The sequence below is a fragment of the Petromyzon marinus genome, chromosome 51 (genome assembly GCF_048934315.1).
Source record: "Petromyzon marinus isolate PM22_M1 ecotype Great Lakes invasive population chromosome 51, UKy_Petmar_22M1.pri1.0, whole genome shotgun sequence".
NCBI lineage: Eukaryota > Metazoa > Chordata > Hyperoartia > Petromyzontiformes > Petromyzontidae > Petromyzon > Petromyzon marinus.
This window is the reverse complement of record NC_133717.1, coordinates 7,505,263-7,526,421: the sequence shown is the minus strand read 5'-3', so window position 1 is coordinate 7,526,421 and position 21,159 is coordinate 7,505,263. Positions and strand designations below refer to the sequence as shown.

The following is a 21,159-nucleotide window of genomic DNA, read 5'->3' as shown; positions in this document are numbered from 1 at the left end:
ATTTTATGTAATGTGTTGAAACGGACCTGGATCTTGTGTTTATTCAAGATTTTGGAGATCTTTTCTGTGATCCCCGCAATGTAGGGTAAAGTGATGGTTTTGAAAGGCTCCTCAAGAGGGTTCTTCTTCATGGTTTGAGTGATAGCTTTGCGGATTGTATAGTCGGAGTAACCATTAGCCCTAAGAGCTTGGTGTACGTGCTTGAGTTCACTGCTTATGTGTTCCTGGTCGGATATGCATTGGGCTCTATGATACAGAGTCTTAATGAGAGAATTCTTCTGTGATGGATGGTGGTGGGAATCCGGTTTCAGAAGAAGAACCCTCTTGAGGAGCCTTTCAAAACCATCACTTTACCCTACATTGCGGGGATCACAAAAAAGATCTCCAAAATCTTGAATTAACACAAGATCTAGGTCCGTTTCAACACATTACATAAAATCCGTGATCTGGTTCCGTCTGTAAAAGATGTGATTCCGGACATACAATACCCTGGTGTCTACAAACTAAGTTGCCTCTGTGGTAGTAGTTACATTGGAGAAACCAAACGCCATGTCTCGGACCGCATTCGTGAACACAAAGCAGACCTTAAACACGGTAGGACCAACACCTCGGCCGTGGCAGATCATTGTTCTAATTCAGTAGGCTCACATGCCATTGACTTTTCCAAGACAGAGGTTCTTTGTAAGCCATCTGGCTTCCATGAGAGATTCGTTCATGAGGCTATCCACATATACAAGCACAGAGACAATTTCAACTGAGAAGATGGATTCTATCTTAGCAATCATTGGAAAGATTTGATACTTCATTTCAGGTCTTAATTGATTGTTCACGCTTACAGTGGCTTTCAGACAGCATACATTATAAAAAATTTCGTCTCCCCCCTCCTCTTTTCAGAATATAGATGGACTAGTCCTAAATAAACTGCCAAATCGTTGCGCGTGGCGCTAACGTTTTTATAAATAAATAAATGCGCCGTTTAAAAATAAATTTATGCAAACCAACACACCTGAAGACAACCGTTTGAGTTATGGTCGAAGCGTCGTGATAATTTTTTATTGTTTTATATATATTTTATTATTTTGTTGTTTCCCTTCAACGTTACTTTACCGAAAAAACTAAGAATATGAATTACTGCAGTCACGAAAGCTTTAAATCAAAACTATATAGATGTTAATAACGCCAATGACTGTGGTGATGATCATTATAAAGGTTATGATTGTAACAAATATGATGATGATGATCCATGTGATCATGCTGATGACAATGATGATCTACATGATGATGATGGTGATGTATCCATGTTGAATCAGAGGTGCGGGGGAAGGACAACAGACTTAACACAAAAAGCAGCTCTAGATGATTTAAAATCGGATGGCCCCAGTGGCTTCCTAATGTCAGAAGGAAGAGCGTTCCAGATGGCCGCAGAAGAGCATCTGAAATCGCGCGATGATGTGAAAGTACGCGATGATAATGATGATGATGAACACGATGATCCATGTGATGATGATGATGATGATCGTCATCGTCACCATCACGGTGAGGACATCAATCACGACCACACCCTAACCGTGACCCTGACAACCCACCCTCCACGCGAAGCGTGCCTCACCTTGAATGAGAAATAGTTGCAGCTCATGATGATGATGGTGACAATAATGATCCACGTGATCATGATGATCCCCATGATCATGATAATGATGATGACAATGATGATCCACGTGATCATGATAATACCGATGATCCCAATGATCATGATGATGATGATGACGATGATCCCCATGATGATGATAATGATGATCCACATGATGATGATAATGATGATCCACGTGATGATCATGATAATGACGATGACAATGATGATCCCCATGATCATGATAATACCGATGATCCCCACGATCATGATAATGATGACGATGACAATGATGATCCGCGTGATCATGATAATAATGATGATGATAACGACATCCCCTATGATAATGATGACAACGATGATCTCCATGATGATGACAACGAGGATCCACGTGGTAATCACCACCATCATCATCACGACGACAAGGATGACGACGTCAATCACCACCGCACACGCGAACCCCACCTTGAACGCGTAGTAGGTGCAGCTCATGATGAGCAGCCCGTTGAACCCGAGCGGGGCCACCACCGCGAGGTTGGACGTGTGGCAGATGAGCTGCACCTCGCGCGGACTCGGATAGTCGGGGATCACCTCGGGCGGCTCCATGAGCACGAGCGCCACCACGATGGCCACCTCGACGCCGATGAGCATGAAGGCGATCACGAGCTGCGCGCACGTGGTCATGAAGCGTGGCTTTTTCGTGCAGATCTTCTTCTTGCTCCCGGCGAGGATGCGCGCGATGCGGTTCGTCTTGGTCACGAGCGCCGAGTACATCATGGCCGAGGCGAGGCCCACGGCGATGCGCCGAAAGTAGCAGCCGGCCTGCGTGGGCCTCGCCACCTGGGCGAAGGTGCACGCGTAGCCGAGGCCCGCGCCCGCCAGGATGATGTAGCAGAGCTCGCGGCTCGACGACTTGACGACGGGCGTGTCGCGGAAGGCCACGAAGATGAGGGTGACGAAGGCGGTGGCCAGGAGGCCCGCGCACGCGAACACCACGGCGGCGATGGCCTCCGGGTCGCTCCACTGCAAGTACTGCACGGGGATGGCGTCGCAGCCTGCGCACGCGGTGGTGTGATGGTGGTGGTGGTGTAATGATGGTGGTGGTGGTGGTGTGATGATGGTGGTGGTGGTGGTGGTGTGATGATGGTGGTGGTGGTGGTGTGATGATGATGGTGGTGGTGGTGTGATGATGGTGGTGGTGTGATGATGATGGTGGTGGTGGTGGTGTGATGATGGTGGTGGTGGTGTGATGATGTTGGTGGTGTGATGATGATGATGGTGGTGGTGGTGGTGTGATGATGGTGGTGGTGTGATGATGATGATGGTGGTGTGATGATGATGATGATGATGGTGGTGTGATGATGGTAGTGGTGGTGTGATGATGGTAGTGGTGTGATGATGATGATGATGATGGTGGTGGTGGTGTGATGATGGTGGTGGTGGTGTGATGATGATGATGATGGTGGTGGTGGTGGTGTGATGATGATGATGATGATGGTGGTGGTGGTGTGATGATGATGATGGTGGTGGTGGTGTGATCATGATGATGGTGGTGGTGTGATGATGATGATGGTGGTGGTGGTGTGATGATGATGATGATGATGATGGTGGTGTGATGATGATGATGATGGTGGTAGTGGTGGTGTGATGATGATGATGATGGTGGTGGTGTTATGATGATGATGATGGTGGTAGTGGTGGTGGTGGTAGTGGTGGTGGTGGTGCGATGATGGTGGTGTGATGATGATGGTGGTGCGATGATGATGGCAGTGGTGGTGTAATGATGGTGGTGGTGTGATGATGATGGTGGTGGTGTGATGATGATGATGGTGGTGGTGTAATGATGGTGGTGGTGGTGCGATGATGGTGGTGGTGGTGTGATGATGATGATGATGATGGTGGTGGTGTGATGATGGTGGTGTGATGATGATGATGGTGGTGGTGGTGGTGGTGTGATGATGATGGCGGTGGTGCGATGATGATGGTGGTGGTGTGATGATGATGGTGGTGTTGCGATGATGATGGTGGTGTGATGATGATGATGATGGTAGTGGTGGTGTGATGATGATGGTGATGGAGGAGATTGTTGTAAGGTTGGTGATGATCGTAGTCAAGATCTACATAGGCAATGCCAAGTAAACGTGAAACCATTGGGCCAACGGTTCCAACGACACGTGCCGAACGTTGAGCCAACGTTGGCTCAACGTGAGAAACAATGGTTGCAACCACGCGCCAACACCAGGTGAACCTTGAGCCGGCATGGGGCCAACGTTCACCCAACGTTCGCCCAATGGCTCCAACCACGTGCCAACGTTGAACCAACGTTGCCAGGTTTACTGGGACACCTTCGTAATTTAACAACGTCATTTGGTGACGATGCTTTTTGATGCCTTGGCAGAGGTGCACAGGTACGAATAATGAATAAGGATCCCACCGACTCCCCCCCCGCCCTTCCTCTCCCATCCCTTTTGTCCCTGGATGGGAATTATCTCGCCGCCCCCCCCCCCAATCCTTCCCTCCTCGTATAAACTTTAAACTTCCACGCTCTTGCTGGCGATCTCCAGGTAGGTGAGACAGAGAGCCAAAATCTCCCCCCCCCCCTCTCCCTCCCTCTTTCTTTAAACTTCTGGAAGCACCGGAATGTGTCCTTCTTGTCCATGGAGTTTCTTTAAACACGTGGCCGGCTTGCGCGACCAATATCATCCATAATAGAGGGGTTTTTTTGTTGTTGTTAAATCGCGTAAATATATAAATGTGTCGTTAAAACCCGCCACCACCAGACACAGCCAACTAGTAATGGTTGTCACGTAAACAGAACGTGGCCAATTCGTCACTGGCACGGCACTAACCGGTGTGTTGGAGAGCCAAGCCACAGCATTTACAATCTGAGTACGACGTTTCGCCAGTAATCGCAACCAGCTTAATCGGGCGACAGCCATAATTTAACGACACATTTATATATTTACGCGATCTAACCCAAAATAAACCTCTATTATGCATGGACTTTCTGTCCCCCCTCCCCCCTCCACCTTGAATCGTGGTCGATGCTTTCTACCGGGCTCGCGTTGAGTTGTAATCAACTAAATAAGGAATCATAAAACACACTCGTCGATAACTCTGTGTGTGTGTGTGCGTGTGTGGCGTGGGTTTTGACATTCGCTGTACTCATCAGCTCTGCTCGAACTGTCAGATGTTACGGACAAGGGCTACCCTCTCTGTAACATATGGATCCAAGTTGAACGGAGAACCATTCATTAGACAAGCAGACAGGTAAGGAGACGTGGTGTCTGCTTGGCTATTTTAGTGTTGATATTTTTGCGCGGCAGAGACACTCATTATTAATTTCAGGTAGACCTTGATTTTCTTCCGTTGACGTTGTCATCATAATCAGCCAGACCGCAGGCCACGTTGTCCTTACACACGATACAACCCCCACTTACAGCGCCAGACGATACCAACAATCATCACAATCATCACGGCGGTCATTCTCATCATCACTATCATCAATCATCATCTCCACCATCATCACAGTGATTATCACGACAATTGTTGTCATCATCATTATGGCAATTTTTGTCATCATCAAAGTGATCATTATTGTCATCATCATGACAGTGATCATCATGACCATCATTGTCTTCATCATCATTACAAAATGAATTGTAATTATTATCATCACAGCGATGGTCATCATGACAATCATCGTATTCATCATTATAGCAATCATCATTATCACTGATCATCACAATGGCCATCATTGTCTTCACCATCATTACAGCTATCATCTTTATCATCACCGTGATCATCATCATTGTCGTGGTCATTACCATCACATAATTATCAGTGGGCCAAGCATAACCTAGCCATCCCCGAATACCTAAGCACTCAGTTGCTCTCATCATCATCATCGACAACAATGTCATCATCGTTGCCCTTACCATAATTATTATTGTCAACACCATCATCACCATTCCAACCCCCGCATCGAACCCACTCGCAGTCCCCCATTCCTCTTCCTCCTATCTCGCTTCCTCCACGGGCACCTAACCACGTCTCTCCCCCAGCCCTACGCTGTGCTCCTCCATCAGCTCAACTATCCGGCCACCAGACCTCTGCCCACCACCACCCCTCACCTACCCTCATCCGGGACCAATTTCACCACTTCACCCCCGTGCCCCATACCCCACTGCGTCTCGTCCACGCTGCGCCCATCAGGCACCCTCGCTCGCCATCAAACTCCACCTCATTCCGCCTCTCCTACCCCAGCAACAACATCAGCAGCTCCATTCCCAGCCCCTGTCCCTCCATCCGTCACGTCCCTCACTCCCCGCCGTCGGCTTGCGCTGTAAAGAGCCCTGGAAAGGGCGCTCAATGAATCCTAAATGAAATTGAGATCGTGGGCAGCTCGTGCCGTGTACGGTGGTTGCCTGATGACTTGGCGGTAATTTACACGAAGCGTCACGATCTGGTTCGTGTTCCTGGTCGTGTTCCGAGCCGCGTAAAACAGCCAATTAGGGTGAATAACTGGGACGTGAAATGAGAGCAATTATCACGTTAAGCCGCAGCCAGAGCGATGGTTTCCCGCTCAAAATAATCGTCGATGCATTGGGTGGGCTGCGCATCCCCCATTTACAACCCCGAGCCAGTGATGGAAATTTCACATTCCCATGACTGGGAGGTGGGAGAGCAGGTGGCTGTATCTCAATGTATCAATTCAGTGGCCACTGCTGACTCGCCCCACGAAGTGAGTCTTTATTAATCTTTGGTTCTTTCGGTAAAGTCACGTAGATAGAAAATTCATAGATCACGACGTTTCGATCGCAACACAAGCGACCGTCTACAGGTGATAGAGAGAGAGAGACAGCTACTGAAACAAGGTCTTGTGTAGGGTCTGAGATGTGTGCAGCCTCAGGGTAAGACGGCGGGGCTAGAGATGGCCTGCCTGAGGCTATGGACGTGGCTATTGTATTGTGAGAGTCTTGATTTGAAGCTTTCGTAACTGCAGGAATCCATACTCTTTGGTTCTTTCGGTAAAGTCACGTAGGTAGGTAGAAAATAAAATAAAACAAATCACGACGTTTCGATCGCAACACAAGCAATCCTCATCAGGATCGCAATCCTCATCAGGATTGTGTTGCGATCGAAACGTCGTGATATGTTTTATCTTATTATATTTCTACCTACGTGACTTTACCGAAAGAACCTAAGAGTATTGTGAGAGATTAGCATGCCAATGCACGAGCTTAGTATGTCGCAGCATCGGTGACTGAGCGAGAAGGACATCCAGCCCGACAATACAAAGACATCCAACCTAATAATGCAGCTCAGATAATCGGCTAAAATCGTCGTGATCTATAAATTTTATATCTACGTGACTTTACCGAAAGAACCACAGAGTATGGATTCATGCAGTCACGAAAGCTTAAAATCTAGATTGAGTCTTTGTTGTATTAATCCCGGCAGGGACGGATGATAAGCTGAGTCTACGATCTCCCTACCTCGCGATCAGGGTTTGAACTCGCGGCATTCTGTATGCGAGGCGCTCGCGCTGATCGCGGAGCAGCCTGGGCGATGATGACGATCTGGTAAAGCGGGGACGTTGCACGATCGTGTGAGCACGGCACGCTACGACCATGATGAAGACGATGACGATGATGATGATGGTGATGACGACAATGAAGACGACGATGATGACGACAACAATGAAGACGACGATGACAGTGATGACAACGATGATGATGACGATGAAGACTACGATGATAACGATGAAGATGATGACAATGAAGACGACGATGACAGCGGTGATGATGATGACAATGATGATGATGATGACGAACATGATGATGATGATGACGACAATGATGATGATGACGACAACGACAATGAAGACGACGATGACAGTGATGACAACGATGATGATGACGATGAAGACCACGATGATGACGATGAAGATTATGACAATTATCATCACAGCGGTGATGATGATGATGACAATGATGATGATGATGACGACATTGAAGACGACGATGATAGTGATGACAACGATGATGATGACGATGAAGACCACGATGATGACGATGAAGATTATGACAATGAAGACGACGATGACAGCGGTGATGATGATGATGATGACAATGATGATGATGATGACGACGACGACAATAAAGACGACGATGACAGTGATGACAACGATGATGATGACGATGAAGACGACGATGATGACGATCTGGTAAAGCGGGGACGTTGCACGATTGTGTGAGCGCGGCACGCTACGACCATGATGAAGACGATGACGATGATGATGATGATGACGACAATCAAGACGACGATGAAGATGATGACAATGAAGACGACGATGACAGTGATGACAACGATGATGATGACGATGAAGACCACGATGATGACGATGAAGATGATGACAATGAAGACGACGATGACAGCGGTGTTGATGATGACAATGATGATGATGACGACGACGATGACGACGATGATGATGACGACGATGACGACGATGACGACGATGACAATGATGACGACGATGTCGGGGGGGAGGGGGATGAAGAGGGTGATGGGGGGGGGTGGTGAGAGCCACTGACCAGCGAGCTGAGCATTGGGCCACCAGCCCAGCCTGCAGGCCTGGCACGTGAAGTCGTCGAGCACGAACTCGTTGTCCTTGCAGGGGGTGCACACCCAGCAGCAGCTCACCTCGCCCTTGCGAATCACCTGGAGGGCACGCGCCGACAGACGCGGAGGTGCTCCGTCAGGCACGCCGTGATGGCTAGGAGATGTCAACTACCTCGCCTGGTATGCAGGAGGTCGTGGCTTCGAGCCCGAACCTGCACGCCTACTGCTGTATATTTGGAGTTTGCGTGTCTCTCTCTCTCCCTCATCATCATCACGGCGGCTAGGAGATGTCAACTACCTCGTCTGGTATGCAGGAGGTCGTGGGTTCGAGCCAGAACCTGACGCCTGCTGCTGTATATTTGGAGTGTTGCTCTCTCTCACCGTGGTGGCGTGGATGTTTCTCCCGCTCCTCCGATTTTTCCCTCCACATTCAGAATCAACGTGCGTTTTTTAAAATAGTATTTGGCTGCTATAAATGTCCACGCGATGACAAGCCACATCGCTGAGGTCATCATGTATGGTCAAGGTCGCTTCTGGGCCGTAGCCTGGTAACATGAAAACAAAAACGCTCCAGTCGAAGCACGGAACGTATGGACATCTCGATGCCTCTCCTCACAAATACTGCGGACGAAGAGGAGGTGGAGGAGGGGGAAGGACGGAGGAGGTGGAAGAGGAGGCAGCAGCAGTGCCGTACTACATACGGTGAAGGTGATTTTGCGGTGAGAGTGAATGGAACTCGGGTCAACGGGGTCATTACGCAGCGTGCTGAACGCCGCATCACCGCACGCAGCCACCAAACCGTGCTGCGTACAACGCCTCTCGACTGTATCCAGAGCAAGGTGAGTTGGGGTTGGTATCGTGTGGTCTTGTGAGTGGGGTTGGTGTCGTGTGGTCATGTGAGTGGGGATGGTGTCGTGTGACCCTGTGGGTGGGGTTGGTGTCGTGTGGTCCTGTGGGTGGGGTTGGTGTCGTGTGACCCTGTGGGTGGGGTTGGTATCGTGTGGTCCTCTAGGTGGGGTTGGTGTCGTGTGACCCTGTGGGTGGGGTTAGTATCGTGTGACCCTGTGGGTGAGGTTGGTGTCGTGTGACCCTGTGGGTGGGGTTGGTGTCGTGTGACCCTGTGGGTGGGGTTGATATTGTGTGACCCTGTGGGTGTGGTTGGTACCGTGTGACCCTGTGGGTGGGGTTATCGTGTGACCCTGTGGGTGGGGTTAGTATCGTGTGACCACGTGAGTGGGGGAGCCTCACTCGGATGTGGCCGATGCCACATGGCTCGCTGCACACGGAGCGCACGAGTTTGCTGTGGTTGGTCCACATCATGTGGTCGTCCATGCGCAGCTCCCCGCTCTCCCAGCTGCCCACGTTGATGTAGTCGTAGTCGTCGTGGCTCAGGTTCTGCAGGTGCATGATGTCGTATCTGCATGGACCAAAGACAAAGATACCCCCGTGTAGCCTTAACGGACTGCTGGGCCAAGTGCTGTTAGCGAGTAGGTCCTTTTCAGGCCGGCAAAGCGGCACACGAGGGGGTGGTGTTGCCAACAACGCGCCCGGCCGCCTTTGTCTTCCCAGTGGTGATGTTTAAACACCGCACCAGGTACTCATTTGAGGCCGAGTCGACCTAGGGGAGGCTCAGAACCGGTTCAGATAATCGTCACCGGCGTTGGCCGTGAGCCAGATTCGAATTCAGCGGCGCGGTGCGCTAACCGCTGCGCCACCGCTCCCCCCACCTGCACGCACCACCCAGGCCCACACACACAGCCGTCATTGTTGTTGTTCTCGTTTCGATTTAAAGCTTTCGTGACTGCAGGGATTCATATTCTTGGTTCTTTCGGTAAAGTCACGTAGAAGGGAAATAAAAAAATAATAAAAAATAAAACAATAAAATTATCACGACGTTTCGATTGCAACGCAAGCAACCATCATCAGGCGTGAGAAAAAACACAGCAAAAACATTATTCCTGTGGTTTTCACACCTGATGATGATTGCTTGCGTTGCAATCGAAACGTTCGTGAGAATTGTATTGTTTTATTTGTATTATTTATTACTTCCTTTCTACGCGAGTTTACCGAAAGAACCAAGAATATGTTCATCTTCTTTGATTCTTTCGGTAAGGTCACGTAGAATGAGAATAAAATAATAAAATAACACGATAAAATTCTCACGACGTTTCGGCCACAATGCAAGCGGCCGTCTTCAGGTGAAAGGTACAGACCTGTCGGGACGACAGAGCTTCAATGAAGCTCTCATTCTACGTGACCTTACCGAAAGAACCAAAGAAGATGAATCCTTGCAGTCACGAAAGCTTTAAATCGAGATTCAAGGATATGTTGTTGTCGTTGTTTGTTTATTTTAGCCACAGACTCGCACAGAGACCCATCGACTCACTCGGAGACTCACGAACTCAGAGAGACCCACAGGCTACGAACATTTGTCGAGAATGACAACGGATCCACTCGTCAGTAACACCGTGCGTGGCATTAAAAACCAAAAAAATACATAATAAGTATATAACAAGCAGACACTTTTTTTGTTATTTCGGAAAAGTTACGTAGGTAGAAATAAAATTAAACAAATCACGGCGTCTTGATCGCAACACAAGCAATCCTCTTCTTTCGTTCTTTCGGTTAAGTCACGTAGAATGAGAATAAAATAATAAAATAACGCGATCAAATTCTCACGACGTTTCGGCCACAACACAAGCAGCCTTCTTCGGGTGAAAGAACCGAACTGTCTGGGACGACAGAGCTTCAATTAACGCTGCTATCTGATGAGGATCGCTTGCGTTGCGATCGAAACGTCGTGATTTGATTTATTTCATTTTATTTCTACCCACTACGTGACTTTACCGAAAGCACCAAAGAGCACAGATCCCTGCAGTCACGAAAGCTTCGAATCAACATTAAAACGTGACACTTCGCTTGAATCAGTGCCGGCGAGAACCGTCCCATGTGTAGCGGCAAGGGGGCCTGCCTCTCCGCCTAGACATGAATCCGAGTTGAACGCAAATCTTGACTCAACGACGACGACGATGAAACACAGCGTGCAGAGCGAAATATTTTTAGCGGCGTTGTCCATGAGCTATAATAAGCGACGTTTCACGCAATGCGCGCTGCTCAACGAACCCGGCCACCCGAGTTCGATTCCCGCTCATGGCGAGGCACCAGCGACGATTGTGTGAACCGGTCCTGGGTCTCCCCTAGATCAACTCAGCCCGAAATGGGTACCTGGTGCGGTGTGTAAAACATGGTCATTCGGGAGACAAAGGCGGCCGGGCGTGGTGTTGGCCACCCAACCCCCTCGTGTGCCGTGCCGGGCCTTCGTAGGTGCTCGCTAACAGCACTTGTCCCAACAGTTTTGTTACAGGCTATACGGGGGAACTTTGTCTTTGTTGCAGTTGCGATGCCACGCATCTCCTTCACGAATGGCAAATGGGAAGACGCGAGCCACAGCGAGTGCGACTGTAGCCTCGCAACCCAAACCATGGCCCATTTCGTCAAGCCACAGGCTCATCGAGCCCAGTAGAGATACACTCTACAAAGAGACACACGTTATTTAATACTGCCAAGGGAGGTACCATTATGTAGCTGCCCACCCCGAGCTCTCAATGTCCTCATGGTGGCATTGCCTTTGTGCTGTTCGCCTTTTGGCGAACTCGGGTCTAACGCTGTTAGTGAGACTAGGGTCTAGGTAAAGCCGTCTCTGGTGTGGACCATACAGCTTCAATGACAATGCGTCATATACTACCAGAGCATGTTATTTGTTTTGCATGTTCACCACAAGTATAAGTGATTAGTGCAGACATGATTCCTTGCAAAGGTGCTCCGTTTGGTGTTTTAACATCTGAACACAAATGTTTCATTGCCAGAAAGGGGAAAAAAAACCGATTATCATTCATCCCATGATTTAAACAAATCACTCGAGACGCTGGGATATGGCCAACAAGAGCAGTTCATGATGCGAATGCAATCGCAAGAGGCGACGCGCTAAACGCAACGCTCCGTCGCTGCGGAGATGAATGAGTGAGTGGAGATGCACATTAAATACAAGTCACAGGAGTGCCATTGTGGGCATACAACTCAAAACTATGGAACCATATCGTGAACCCACTGTAGTCTATGCGCCTTCAACAAAGAATTAACTTCTGAACAGGGGAAGAGCACACAAATTCCAAACATTCACTCTCTGCTGAACAGAGGGAGAACACACAAACTCCACACACTCACTCACTCTCTGCTGAACAGAGGGAGAACACACAAACTCCACACACTCACTCACTCTCTGCTGAAGAGAGGGAGAACACACAAACTCCACACACTCACTCACTCTCTGCTGAACAGAGGGAGAACACACAAACTCCACTCAATCACTCACACCGGTGAACAGAAGGAGAACACAAACTCCACACACCAACTCACACTACATAACAGAGGGAGAACACACAAACTCCACTCAATCACTCACACCGGTGAACAGAGGGAGAACACACAAACTCCACTCACCCACTCACTCTCTGCTGAACAGGAGGAGAACGCACAAACTCCACACACACACTCACTCACTCTCTGCTGAACAGAGGGAGAACACACAAACTCCACACACACACTCACTCACACTCTATATAACAGGGGGAGAACACACAAACTCCACACACACACACTCACTCACTCTCTACCGAACAGAGGGAGAACACACAAACTCCACACACTCACTCTCTCTGCTAAACAGGGGGAGAACACACAAACTCCACACACCCACTTATTCACACTCTACATAACACAGGGAGAACACACAAACTCCACTCACCCACTCACTCACACTCTACATAACAGAGGGAGAACACACAAACTCCACTCACCCACTCACTCACACTCGACATAACAGAAGGAGAACACACAAACTCCACACACTCACTCACTCACTCTCTGCTGAACAGAGGGAGAACACACAAACTCCACACACTCACTCACACTCTATATAACAGGGGGAGAACACACAAACTCCACACACACACTCACTCACTTTCTACATAACAGAGGGAGAACACACAAACTCCACACACACTCACTCACTCTCTGCTGAACAGAGGGAGAACACACAAACTCCACTCACCCACTCACTCACACTCTACATAACAGAGGGAGAACACACAAACTCCACACACACACTCACTCACTCTCTGCTGAACAGAGGGAGAACACACAAACTCCACACACACACACTCACTCACTCTCCGCTGAACAGAGGGAGAACACACAAACTCCACACACACTCACTCATTCCTTGCTGAACAGAGGGAGAACACACAAACTCCACACACTCAGTCTCTGCAGAGCAAGGGTAGAGAAAACAAACTCCATACATCCACCCACTCTCTCTGCTGAACAGAGGGAGAATACACAAACTCCATACATCCACCCACTCTCTCTGCTGAACAGGGGGGGAACACACAATCCTATGCCGCTGCTACTGCTGCTGCAGCTGCCATCTTATCGTGGCGGGCAGCAGCAGCAGCATCGGGGAGAGGATAACCCCTCCACATTGCTCATCGAGCCGCGGGGACTTCCACTGCTGCCATCATCGACAGGCGCGAGAGTGGAGCGGAAAATAGTTGGGAGCGATCCGCGATCTGCAATCGGACACCCACGTGGGAAATCAATTAGCGCGGCGCATGACAAATCGGCAGAGTGGGCTTGAGAGCGAGAGGCAATTAGGCCAATTGGTCACACGTGATACGCGGGTTAAATTTGATTTTGGAGGGGGGGGGGTTAGTTCTACATTATATTAATTAATTATGATTATGCTAATTAGGGGGGCAGGAGGGCTGCGCATTAGTTGCCTCCCAGCAAGAAGTTCCTCAGCTCCAACCCCGACCCTTTATGTCTGGAGTTTGAATGTTCTGACCATGTTCTGCAGGGTGGAAGTGTGGAGTTTGTATGTTCTCCCCCTGTTCTGCAGGGTGTGGGTGAGTGTGGCGTTTGTGTGTTCTAACCCTGTTCTGCAGGGTGTGAGTGTGGAGTTTGTATGCTCTAACCCTGTTCTGCAGGGTGTGAGTGTGGAGTTTGTATGTTCTAACCCTGTTCTGCAGGGTGTGAGTGTGGAGTTTGTATGTTCTAACCCTGTTCTGCAGGGTGTTAGTGTGGATGAGTGTGGAGTTTGCATATTCTAACCCTGTTCTGCAGGGTGTGAGTGTGGAGTTTGTATGTTCTAACCCTGTTCTGCAGGGTGTGAGTGTGGAGTTTGTATGTTCTAACCCTGTTCTGCAGGGTGTGAGTGTGGAGTTTGTATATTCTAACTCTGTTCTGCAGGGTGGGAGTGTGGGTGAGTGTGGAGTTTGTATGTTCTAACCCTGTTCTGCAGGGTGTGAGTGAGTTGGTGGGTGGGTGAGTGTGGAGTTTGTATGTTCTCCGCCTGTTTTGCAGGGTGTCGGTGAGTGTGGAGTTTGTATGTCCTCCCCCTGTTCTGCAGGGTGTGAGTGTGGGTGAGTGGAGTTTGTATGTTCTCCCCCTGTACTGCAGCGTGTGAATGAGTTGGTGAGTGGTTGAGTGGAGAGTTTGTATGATCTCCCCCTGTTCTGCAGGGTGTGAGTGGGTGAGTGGGGAGTTTGTATGTTCTCCCCCTGTACTGCAGGGTGTGAGTGTGGGTGAGTGTGGAGTTTGTATGTTCTAACCCTGCTCTGCAGGGTGTGAGTGTGGAGTTTGTATGTTCTAACCCTGTTCTGCAGGGTGTTAGTGTGGATGAGTGTGGAGTTTGCATATTCTAACCCTGTTCTGCAGGGTGTGAGTGGGTGAGTAGGGAGTTTGTATGTTCTAACCCTGTTCTGCAGGGTGTGAGTGTGGTGTTTGTTTGTTCTAACCCTCTTCTGTAGGGTGTAAGTGTGGAGTTTGTATGTTCTAACCCTGTCCTGCAGGGTGTGAGTGTGGAGTTTGTATGTTCTAATCCTGTTCTGCAGGGTGTGAGTGTAGAGGTTGCATGTTCTAACCCTGTTCTGCAGGGTGTGAGTGTGGAGTTTGTATGTTCTCCCCTGTTCTGCAGGGTGGGTGAGTGTTGAGTTTGTATGTTCTAACCCTGTTCTGCAGGGTGTGAGTGTGGAGTTTATATGTTCTAACCCTGTTCTGCAGGGTGTGAGTGTAGAGGTTGCATGTTCTAACCCTGTTCTGCAGGGTGTGAGTGTGGAGTTTGTATGTTCTAACCCTGTTCTGCAGGGTGTGAGTGTAGAGGTTGCATGTTCTAACCCTGTTCTGCAGGGTGTGAGTGTGGAGTTTATATGTTCTAACCCTGTTCTGCAGGGTGTGAGTGTAGAGGTTGCATGTTCTAACCCTGTTCTGCAGGGTGTGAGTGTGGAGTTTGTATATTCTAACTCTGTTCTGCAGGGTGTGAGTGTGGAGTTTGTATGTTCTAACTCTGTTCTGCAGGGTGGGAGTGTGGGTGAGTGTGGAGTTTGTATGTTCTAACCCTGTTCTGCAGGGTGTGAGTGAGTTGGTGGGTGGGTGAGTGTGGAGTTTGTATGTCCTCCCCCTGTTCTGCAGGGTGTGAGTGTGGGTGAGTGGAGTTTGTATGTTCTCCCCCTGTACTGCAGTGTGTGAGTGAGTTGGAGGGTGGGTGAGTGGAGAGTTTGTATGATCTCCCCCTGTTCTGCAGGGTGTGAGTGGGTGAGTGGGGAGTTTGTATGTTCTCCCCCTGTCCTGCAGGGTGTGAGTGTGGGTGAGTGTGAAATGCATGTGTTCTCCCTCTGTTCATCAGAGAGTGGGTGAGTGTGGAGTTTGTATGTTCTCCCCCTGTTCTGCAGGGTGTGAGTGGGAGAGCGAGTTTGGAGTTTGTGTGTGCTCCCCATGCTCCACGTGTTTTTTCCCTGCGGGTTGTCCCCGTTTCCTCGCATTAACTTAACACAAAATAACAATCTCTGTTCATATTTGCCAAAAACATACATGTAAAACGTAACACTTTGCTTGAATCAATGCCGGCGAGAACCGCCCGATGTGTAGGGGGCCTGCCTCTCCGTCTAGACATGAATCCGAGTTGAACGCAAATCTCGACTCAACGATGACGACGAAACAGAGCGCGCAGAACGGAATGTTTTAGCGGCGTTGTCCATGAGCTCGAGACGGGCTTCGGACGATGTTCGGGGATCGCCCCAACGTGGGCCACTTTCGCCGGGGCAGCGATTTGTTTGTTTTTGTTGTTGTTTTTGAGAACTCCTGAAGACGCTCGACGCAATGTCCAGCAAAACTTCGAGTGTCACGTTTTCAAAACGTCACCTGCCTTTTTTTCAACATTTCTCCGCTAATAATAATAATTAACCCAAGTCACTGGGTATATTTTACCACTTGACAGCTTGATTGGATTCTCTCTGTCGGCTGATACTGGGCTATGAAGGTTAGACACTCGCAAGCGGCCGAATACTTGATAACCTGCTTTAATCACGACTTAGTCTACGTACTTCGCTGGGTCTCTATATGCGTCTCTGTATCTCCATGTAAGTCTTTGGTTCTCTATGTAAGCCTATGGATCTCCGTGTAAGTCTATGGATGTCTATGTGCGTCTATGGACCTCCGTGTAAGTCTATGCATCTCTCTGTTTGTCTATGGATCTCCGTGTAAGTCTATGGATGTCTATGTGCGTCTATGGACCTCCGTGTAAGTCTATGGATGTCTATGTTTGTCTATGGATCTCCGTGTAAGTCTATGCATCTCTCTGTTTGTCTATGGATCTCCGTGTAAGTCTATGCATCTCTATGTGCGTCTATGGATCTCCGTGTAAGTCTATGGATCTCTATGTTTGTCTTTGGATCTCCGTGTAAGTCTATGCATCTCTCTGTTTGTCTATGGTTCTCCGTGTAAGTCTACGGATCTCTATGTTTGTCTATGGATATCCGTGTAAGTCTATGGATCTCTATGTTTGTCTTTGGATCTCCGTGTAAGTCTATGCATCTCTCTGTTTGTCTATGGATCTCCGTGTAAGTCTATGGATGTCTATGTTTGTCTTTGGATCTACGTGTAAGTCTATGCATCTCTTTGTGCGTCTATGGATCTCCGTGTAAGTCTGGATCTTTATGTTTGTCTATGGATCTCCGTGTAAGTCTATGGATGTCCATGTTCGTCTATGGAACTCCGTGTAAGTTTGTCTATGGATCTCCGTGTAAGTCTATGCATCTCTCTGTTTGTCTATGGTTCTCCGTGTAAGTCTATGGATCTCTATGTTTGTCTATGGATCTCCGTGTAAGTCTATGCATCTCTCTGTTTGTCTATGGATCTCCGTGTAAGTCTACGGATCTCTATGTTTGTCTTTGGATCTACGTGTAAGTCTATGGATCTCTATGTTTGTCTATGGATCTCCGTGTAAGTCTATGGATCTCTATGTTTGTCTATGGATCTCCGTGTAAGTCTATGCATCTCTCTGTTTGTCTTTGGATCTACGTGTAAGTCTATGCATCTCTATGTTTGTCTATGGATCTCCGTGTAAGTCTATGGATGTCTATGCCACCGTCTTTGGCAATAAGGCTGAGACTCACCATCACCGCACCGCACTCGAGGATAGCCCGGTTTAATCACGGGCAGTGGCTGTTACCCGGATTCGAACCCAGGGCTCTCAGCGTCTATGACCCCCCCCCCCCCCCCCCCACCGTGGCCCGTTTTACTGAAGGTCAATTAGTAATTGAGGTTAATTACGGAACTGCTGCTGGGACGAGATAGGATCCCGCTTAACGCCACAATAACAAGAGGCAAAGGCGGATAGCCCCCCCCCCTCTCTCCTCTCCCGCCCCCTTCTACAAGCCCCCCCCCACCAACCCCCAGCCCAAGCACCCCCTAAGGAGTCATCAAAGGGGATTCTCAAACAACGAAATTGCTGAGTCGTCAGCAATGCCCGTGCTGGATGTTTATTATTGGTACCCTCGAAGATTCTGAAATTACCAGCACAGTCATCATCGTCGTCGTCGTAATTAGCCCACAGGAACAAACACAAAACTCAGCACATTCGTCACTCACACTGTGGTTTAAAAAAATATATAATAGGCGACGTTTCGGGCAACGGCCCTTCTTTAGAGCACACAGAGAGAGGCCAGAGAGGTAGAGCGGGTCAATCCGCTGCTGGACGGAGGCCTTCCCAAACCGCAGCCACCCATCACGATCGCAATCACCCGAGCGCACACGAACGGACAGGGTTGCTCGCTCCATCTCCCCGACGGACGTTCGCCCCTCGGGCGCGTTCCACCGTTTGACGATCAGCGGCGTTTGTGAGCGCCGCCGATTGAATAGCGAGCGAACGACCCCCCCCCCCTGCCCCCCACCACCACCCCCCTGCACCCCGCCCTTCCCAGATCAGCTGATGCTGGTCGACTGCTCGTCACTCCAAAAGACTGTGGTTGTGGTGGTTGTGGTGGTGGTTATGGTTGTGGTGGTTGTGGTGGTTGTGGTGGTGGTTGTGTTGTGGGGAGCGGTAGTGTAGCGGTTAGCGCGCTGCGCTACAAACCTGGCCACCCGAGTTCGATTCCCGCTCATGGGCAACATCAGTGACGATTATCTTAACCGGTCCTGGGCCTCCCCTAGGTCGACTCAGCCTCAGATGAGTACCTGGTGCGATGTGTAAACATCGCCACTGGGGAGACAAAGGCGGCCGGGCGTGGTGTTGGCCACCCACCCCCTCGTGCGCTGTGCCGGCCTTCATAGGTGCTCGCTAACAGCACTTGCCCCTACAGTGTGTTAAGGCTATACGGGGGGTCTTTGTCTTTGTTCATCGGGCAAACGGAGCCACCAGCGGCCAGGCTCTGCGATTGTGGAATCATATTCCTCGCTCCGTTAGGGGATTCTTTAGTCTGTTCCAAATCAACGTCTTAACACTCACCCACGTGTACTGCGGGATTTTCCACGTAACTTAGATTTTACAATCACTCATAAGTTGTCGTCTGATTAGATTACTCGTATTGTTATTATGATTCGCTTTTGTCATGGTTCTGTATTTTATTGGAATTTCGAGTGTAGTTATCGATATTGTCATAATCAGCGATTTCCCTTAGATTGCATCTTTACTTGTGAATGTAGTTTTATTTTTACGTACAGCGCTTTGAGATACCTCGATACGAAAGGCCGCTTTATAAAAATAGAGGTTATTATTAATAATATATGATTCATCACATGTAATCATTTTTATCTTCATAATAATAACGGAGTGGCGGCCCAAATAATAGGAACGTGGAAGAAGCGACAGACGTCCATATTCTTGGTTCGTTCGGTAAAGTCACATAAATAGAAAACAAAAAATCTATTAAAAAATCAAATAAAAATAATAAAATAAAATAATTTAATTAAATAAAAGTAATACTTTTATAATAATTAAAGCAAAAAACCCACGATGTTTTTTTTTTATATTTACGTGACTTTTCCGAAAGAACCAAGAATATGAATCCCTGCAATCACGATAGTTTTACGTCAAGACAGACGTCCAACACAACTATTAAAAAAAAATGTTTGACCAGGTAAGGCCCACTGAGCTATATACTGGAAGCTCTTTTTCAGAAACGACCTGGCCACACAATTGGTAGCTCACCCAAGCGGCGTATTATCATCATCATCACCACGTGAAAATTTAAATCAGCCAAATATTGATGTGATTCTCAATGTGGAGGGAAACAACGGAGGAATCCGGCGACAAATCCACGCGACCACGGTGACACACAGAGAGAGAGACAAGAAAATCCCAAATATACAGCAGGCGTCGGGGATCGGAATCGAACCTACGCCCTCCTGCATAACAGGCGAGGTAGTGGCGCTCAACTGGAGGAGACAGAGCGATGGAATCAATTCGTGCATGGGGGCGCTGGGGCGGATTCGTAACTGCATCGCAGGATCGTGACAAGTGGTGGTGGTGGTGGTGGTCGTGGCGGTGGTGGTTGGGTGGTGGTGGTGGCGGTGGCGGTGGTGGTCGTGGTGGTGGTGCGCTACGAACCTGGCGACCAGGGTTCACAACCAGTGACGATTATCTGAACCGGTCCTGGGCCTCCCCTAGGTCGACTCCGCCTCAAATGAATACCTGGTTCGATGTGTAAACATCGCCACTGGGGAGACAAAGGCGGCCGCGAGTGGTGTTGGCCACTCTCCCCGCCGTGTGCCGTGCCGGCCTTTATAGGTGCTCGCTAACAGCACAGTCTGTTAAGGATATACGGGTGGTCGTGATGGTGATGGTGTTTGTGGTGGTGGTCGTGGTTGTGGTGGTGGTCGTGATGGTGGTTGTGGTGGTGGTGGCGGCGTCAACGGCTTTGGGGGGGGGGGGGGAGGAGGCCATCATCCAGCAGTGGATTTCCCATGGCTGATGATGTTGTTGATCATAATGATGATTCTATTATTGCATGCCTGCTGTAATCCCCTGATGCAATTGCAAATTGCTGAAATCTCGCCCCACCCGCCAGTCGCTATCGGAGATTATGCTGCTGCTGCCAAGAAGAAGAAGAATTAAATTAATTGCCGAATGTGCGTGAGCGTCACGCGGCGCGCGCCCGTAACGCGTGACGTGACGGGCGCGCCGTGCCGTGACTGCTAATGCCATGCGACGATCAGTATTCTCTCCACACTCACACACTCACACACACTCTCTCACACTCACACACTCACACTCTCACACTCACACACTCTCACACACACACTCACACACTCTCTCTCTCACACTCTCTCACACACTCACACACACTCTCTCACACACACGCTCTCTCTCACACTCTCTCTCACACACTCACACACACTCTCTCACACTCACACACACACTCTCTCTCCACACTCACACACTCACACACACTCTCTCACACTCACACTCTCACACTCTCACACTCTCACACTCACACACTCACACTCTCACACTCTCACACTCACCCTCTCACACTCTCTCTCACACTCACACACTCTCTCTCACACTCTCT

At 49.1% G+C, this 21,159-nt stretch overlaps 1 protein-coding gene across 2 annotated transcripts in view; it reads right to left on the bottom strand.

The window, feature by feature from the left end:
* Positions 1–21,159, bottom strand: part of LOC116953319 (metabotropic glutamate receptor 1-like) — a 97,414-nt gene that overhangs the window by 14,576 nt on the left and 61,679 nt on the right. For both annotated transcript variants that reach the window (XM_076074937.1, XM_076074938.1), the window contains exons 5-7: positions 9,503–9,671; positions 8,227–8,353; positions 2,096–2,685 (exon numbers count right to left, since the gene is read on the bottom strand). In XM_076074937.1, the coding sequence (XP_075931052.1) occupies positions 2,096–2,685; positions 8,227–8,353; positions 9,503–9,671 (886 nt within the window). The remainder of the gene's footprint in view (positions 1–2,095; positions 2,686–8,226; positions 8,354–9,502; positions 9,672–21,159) is intronic.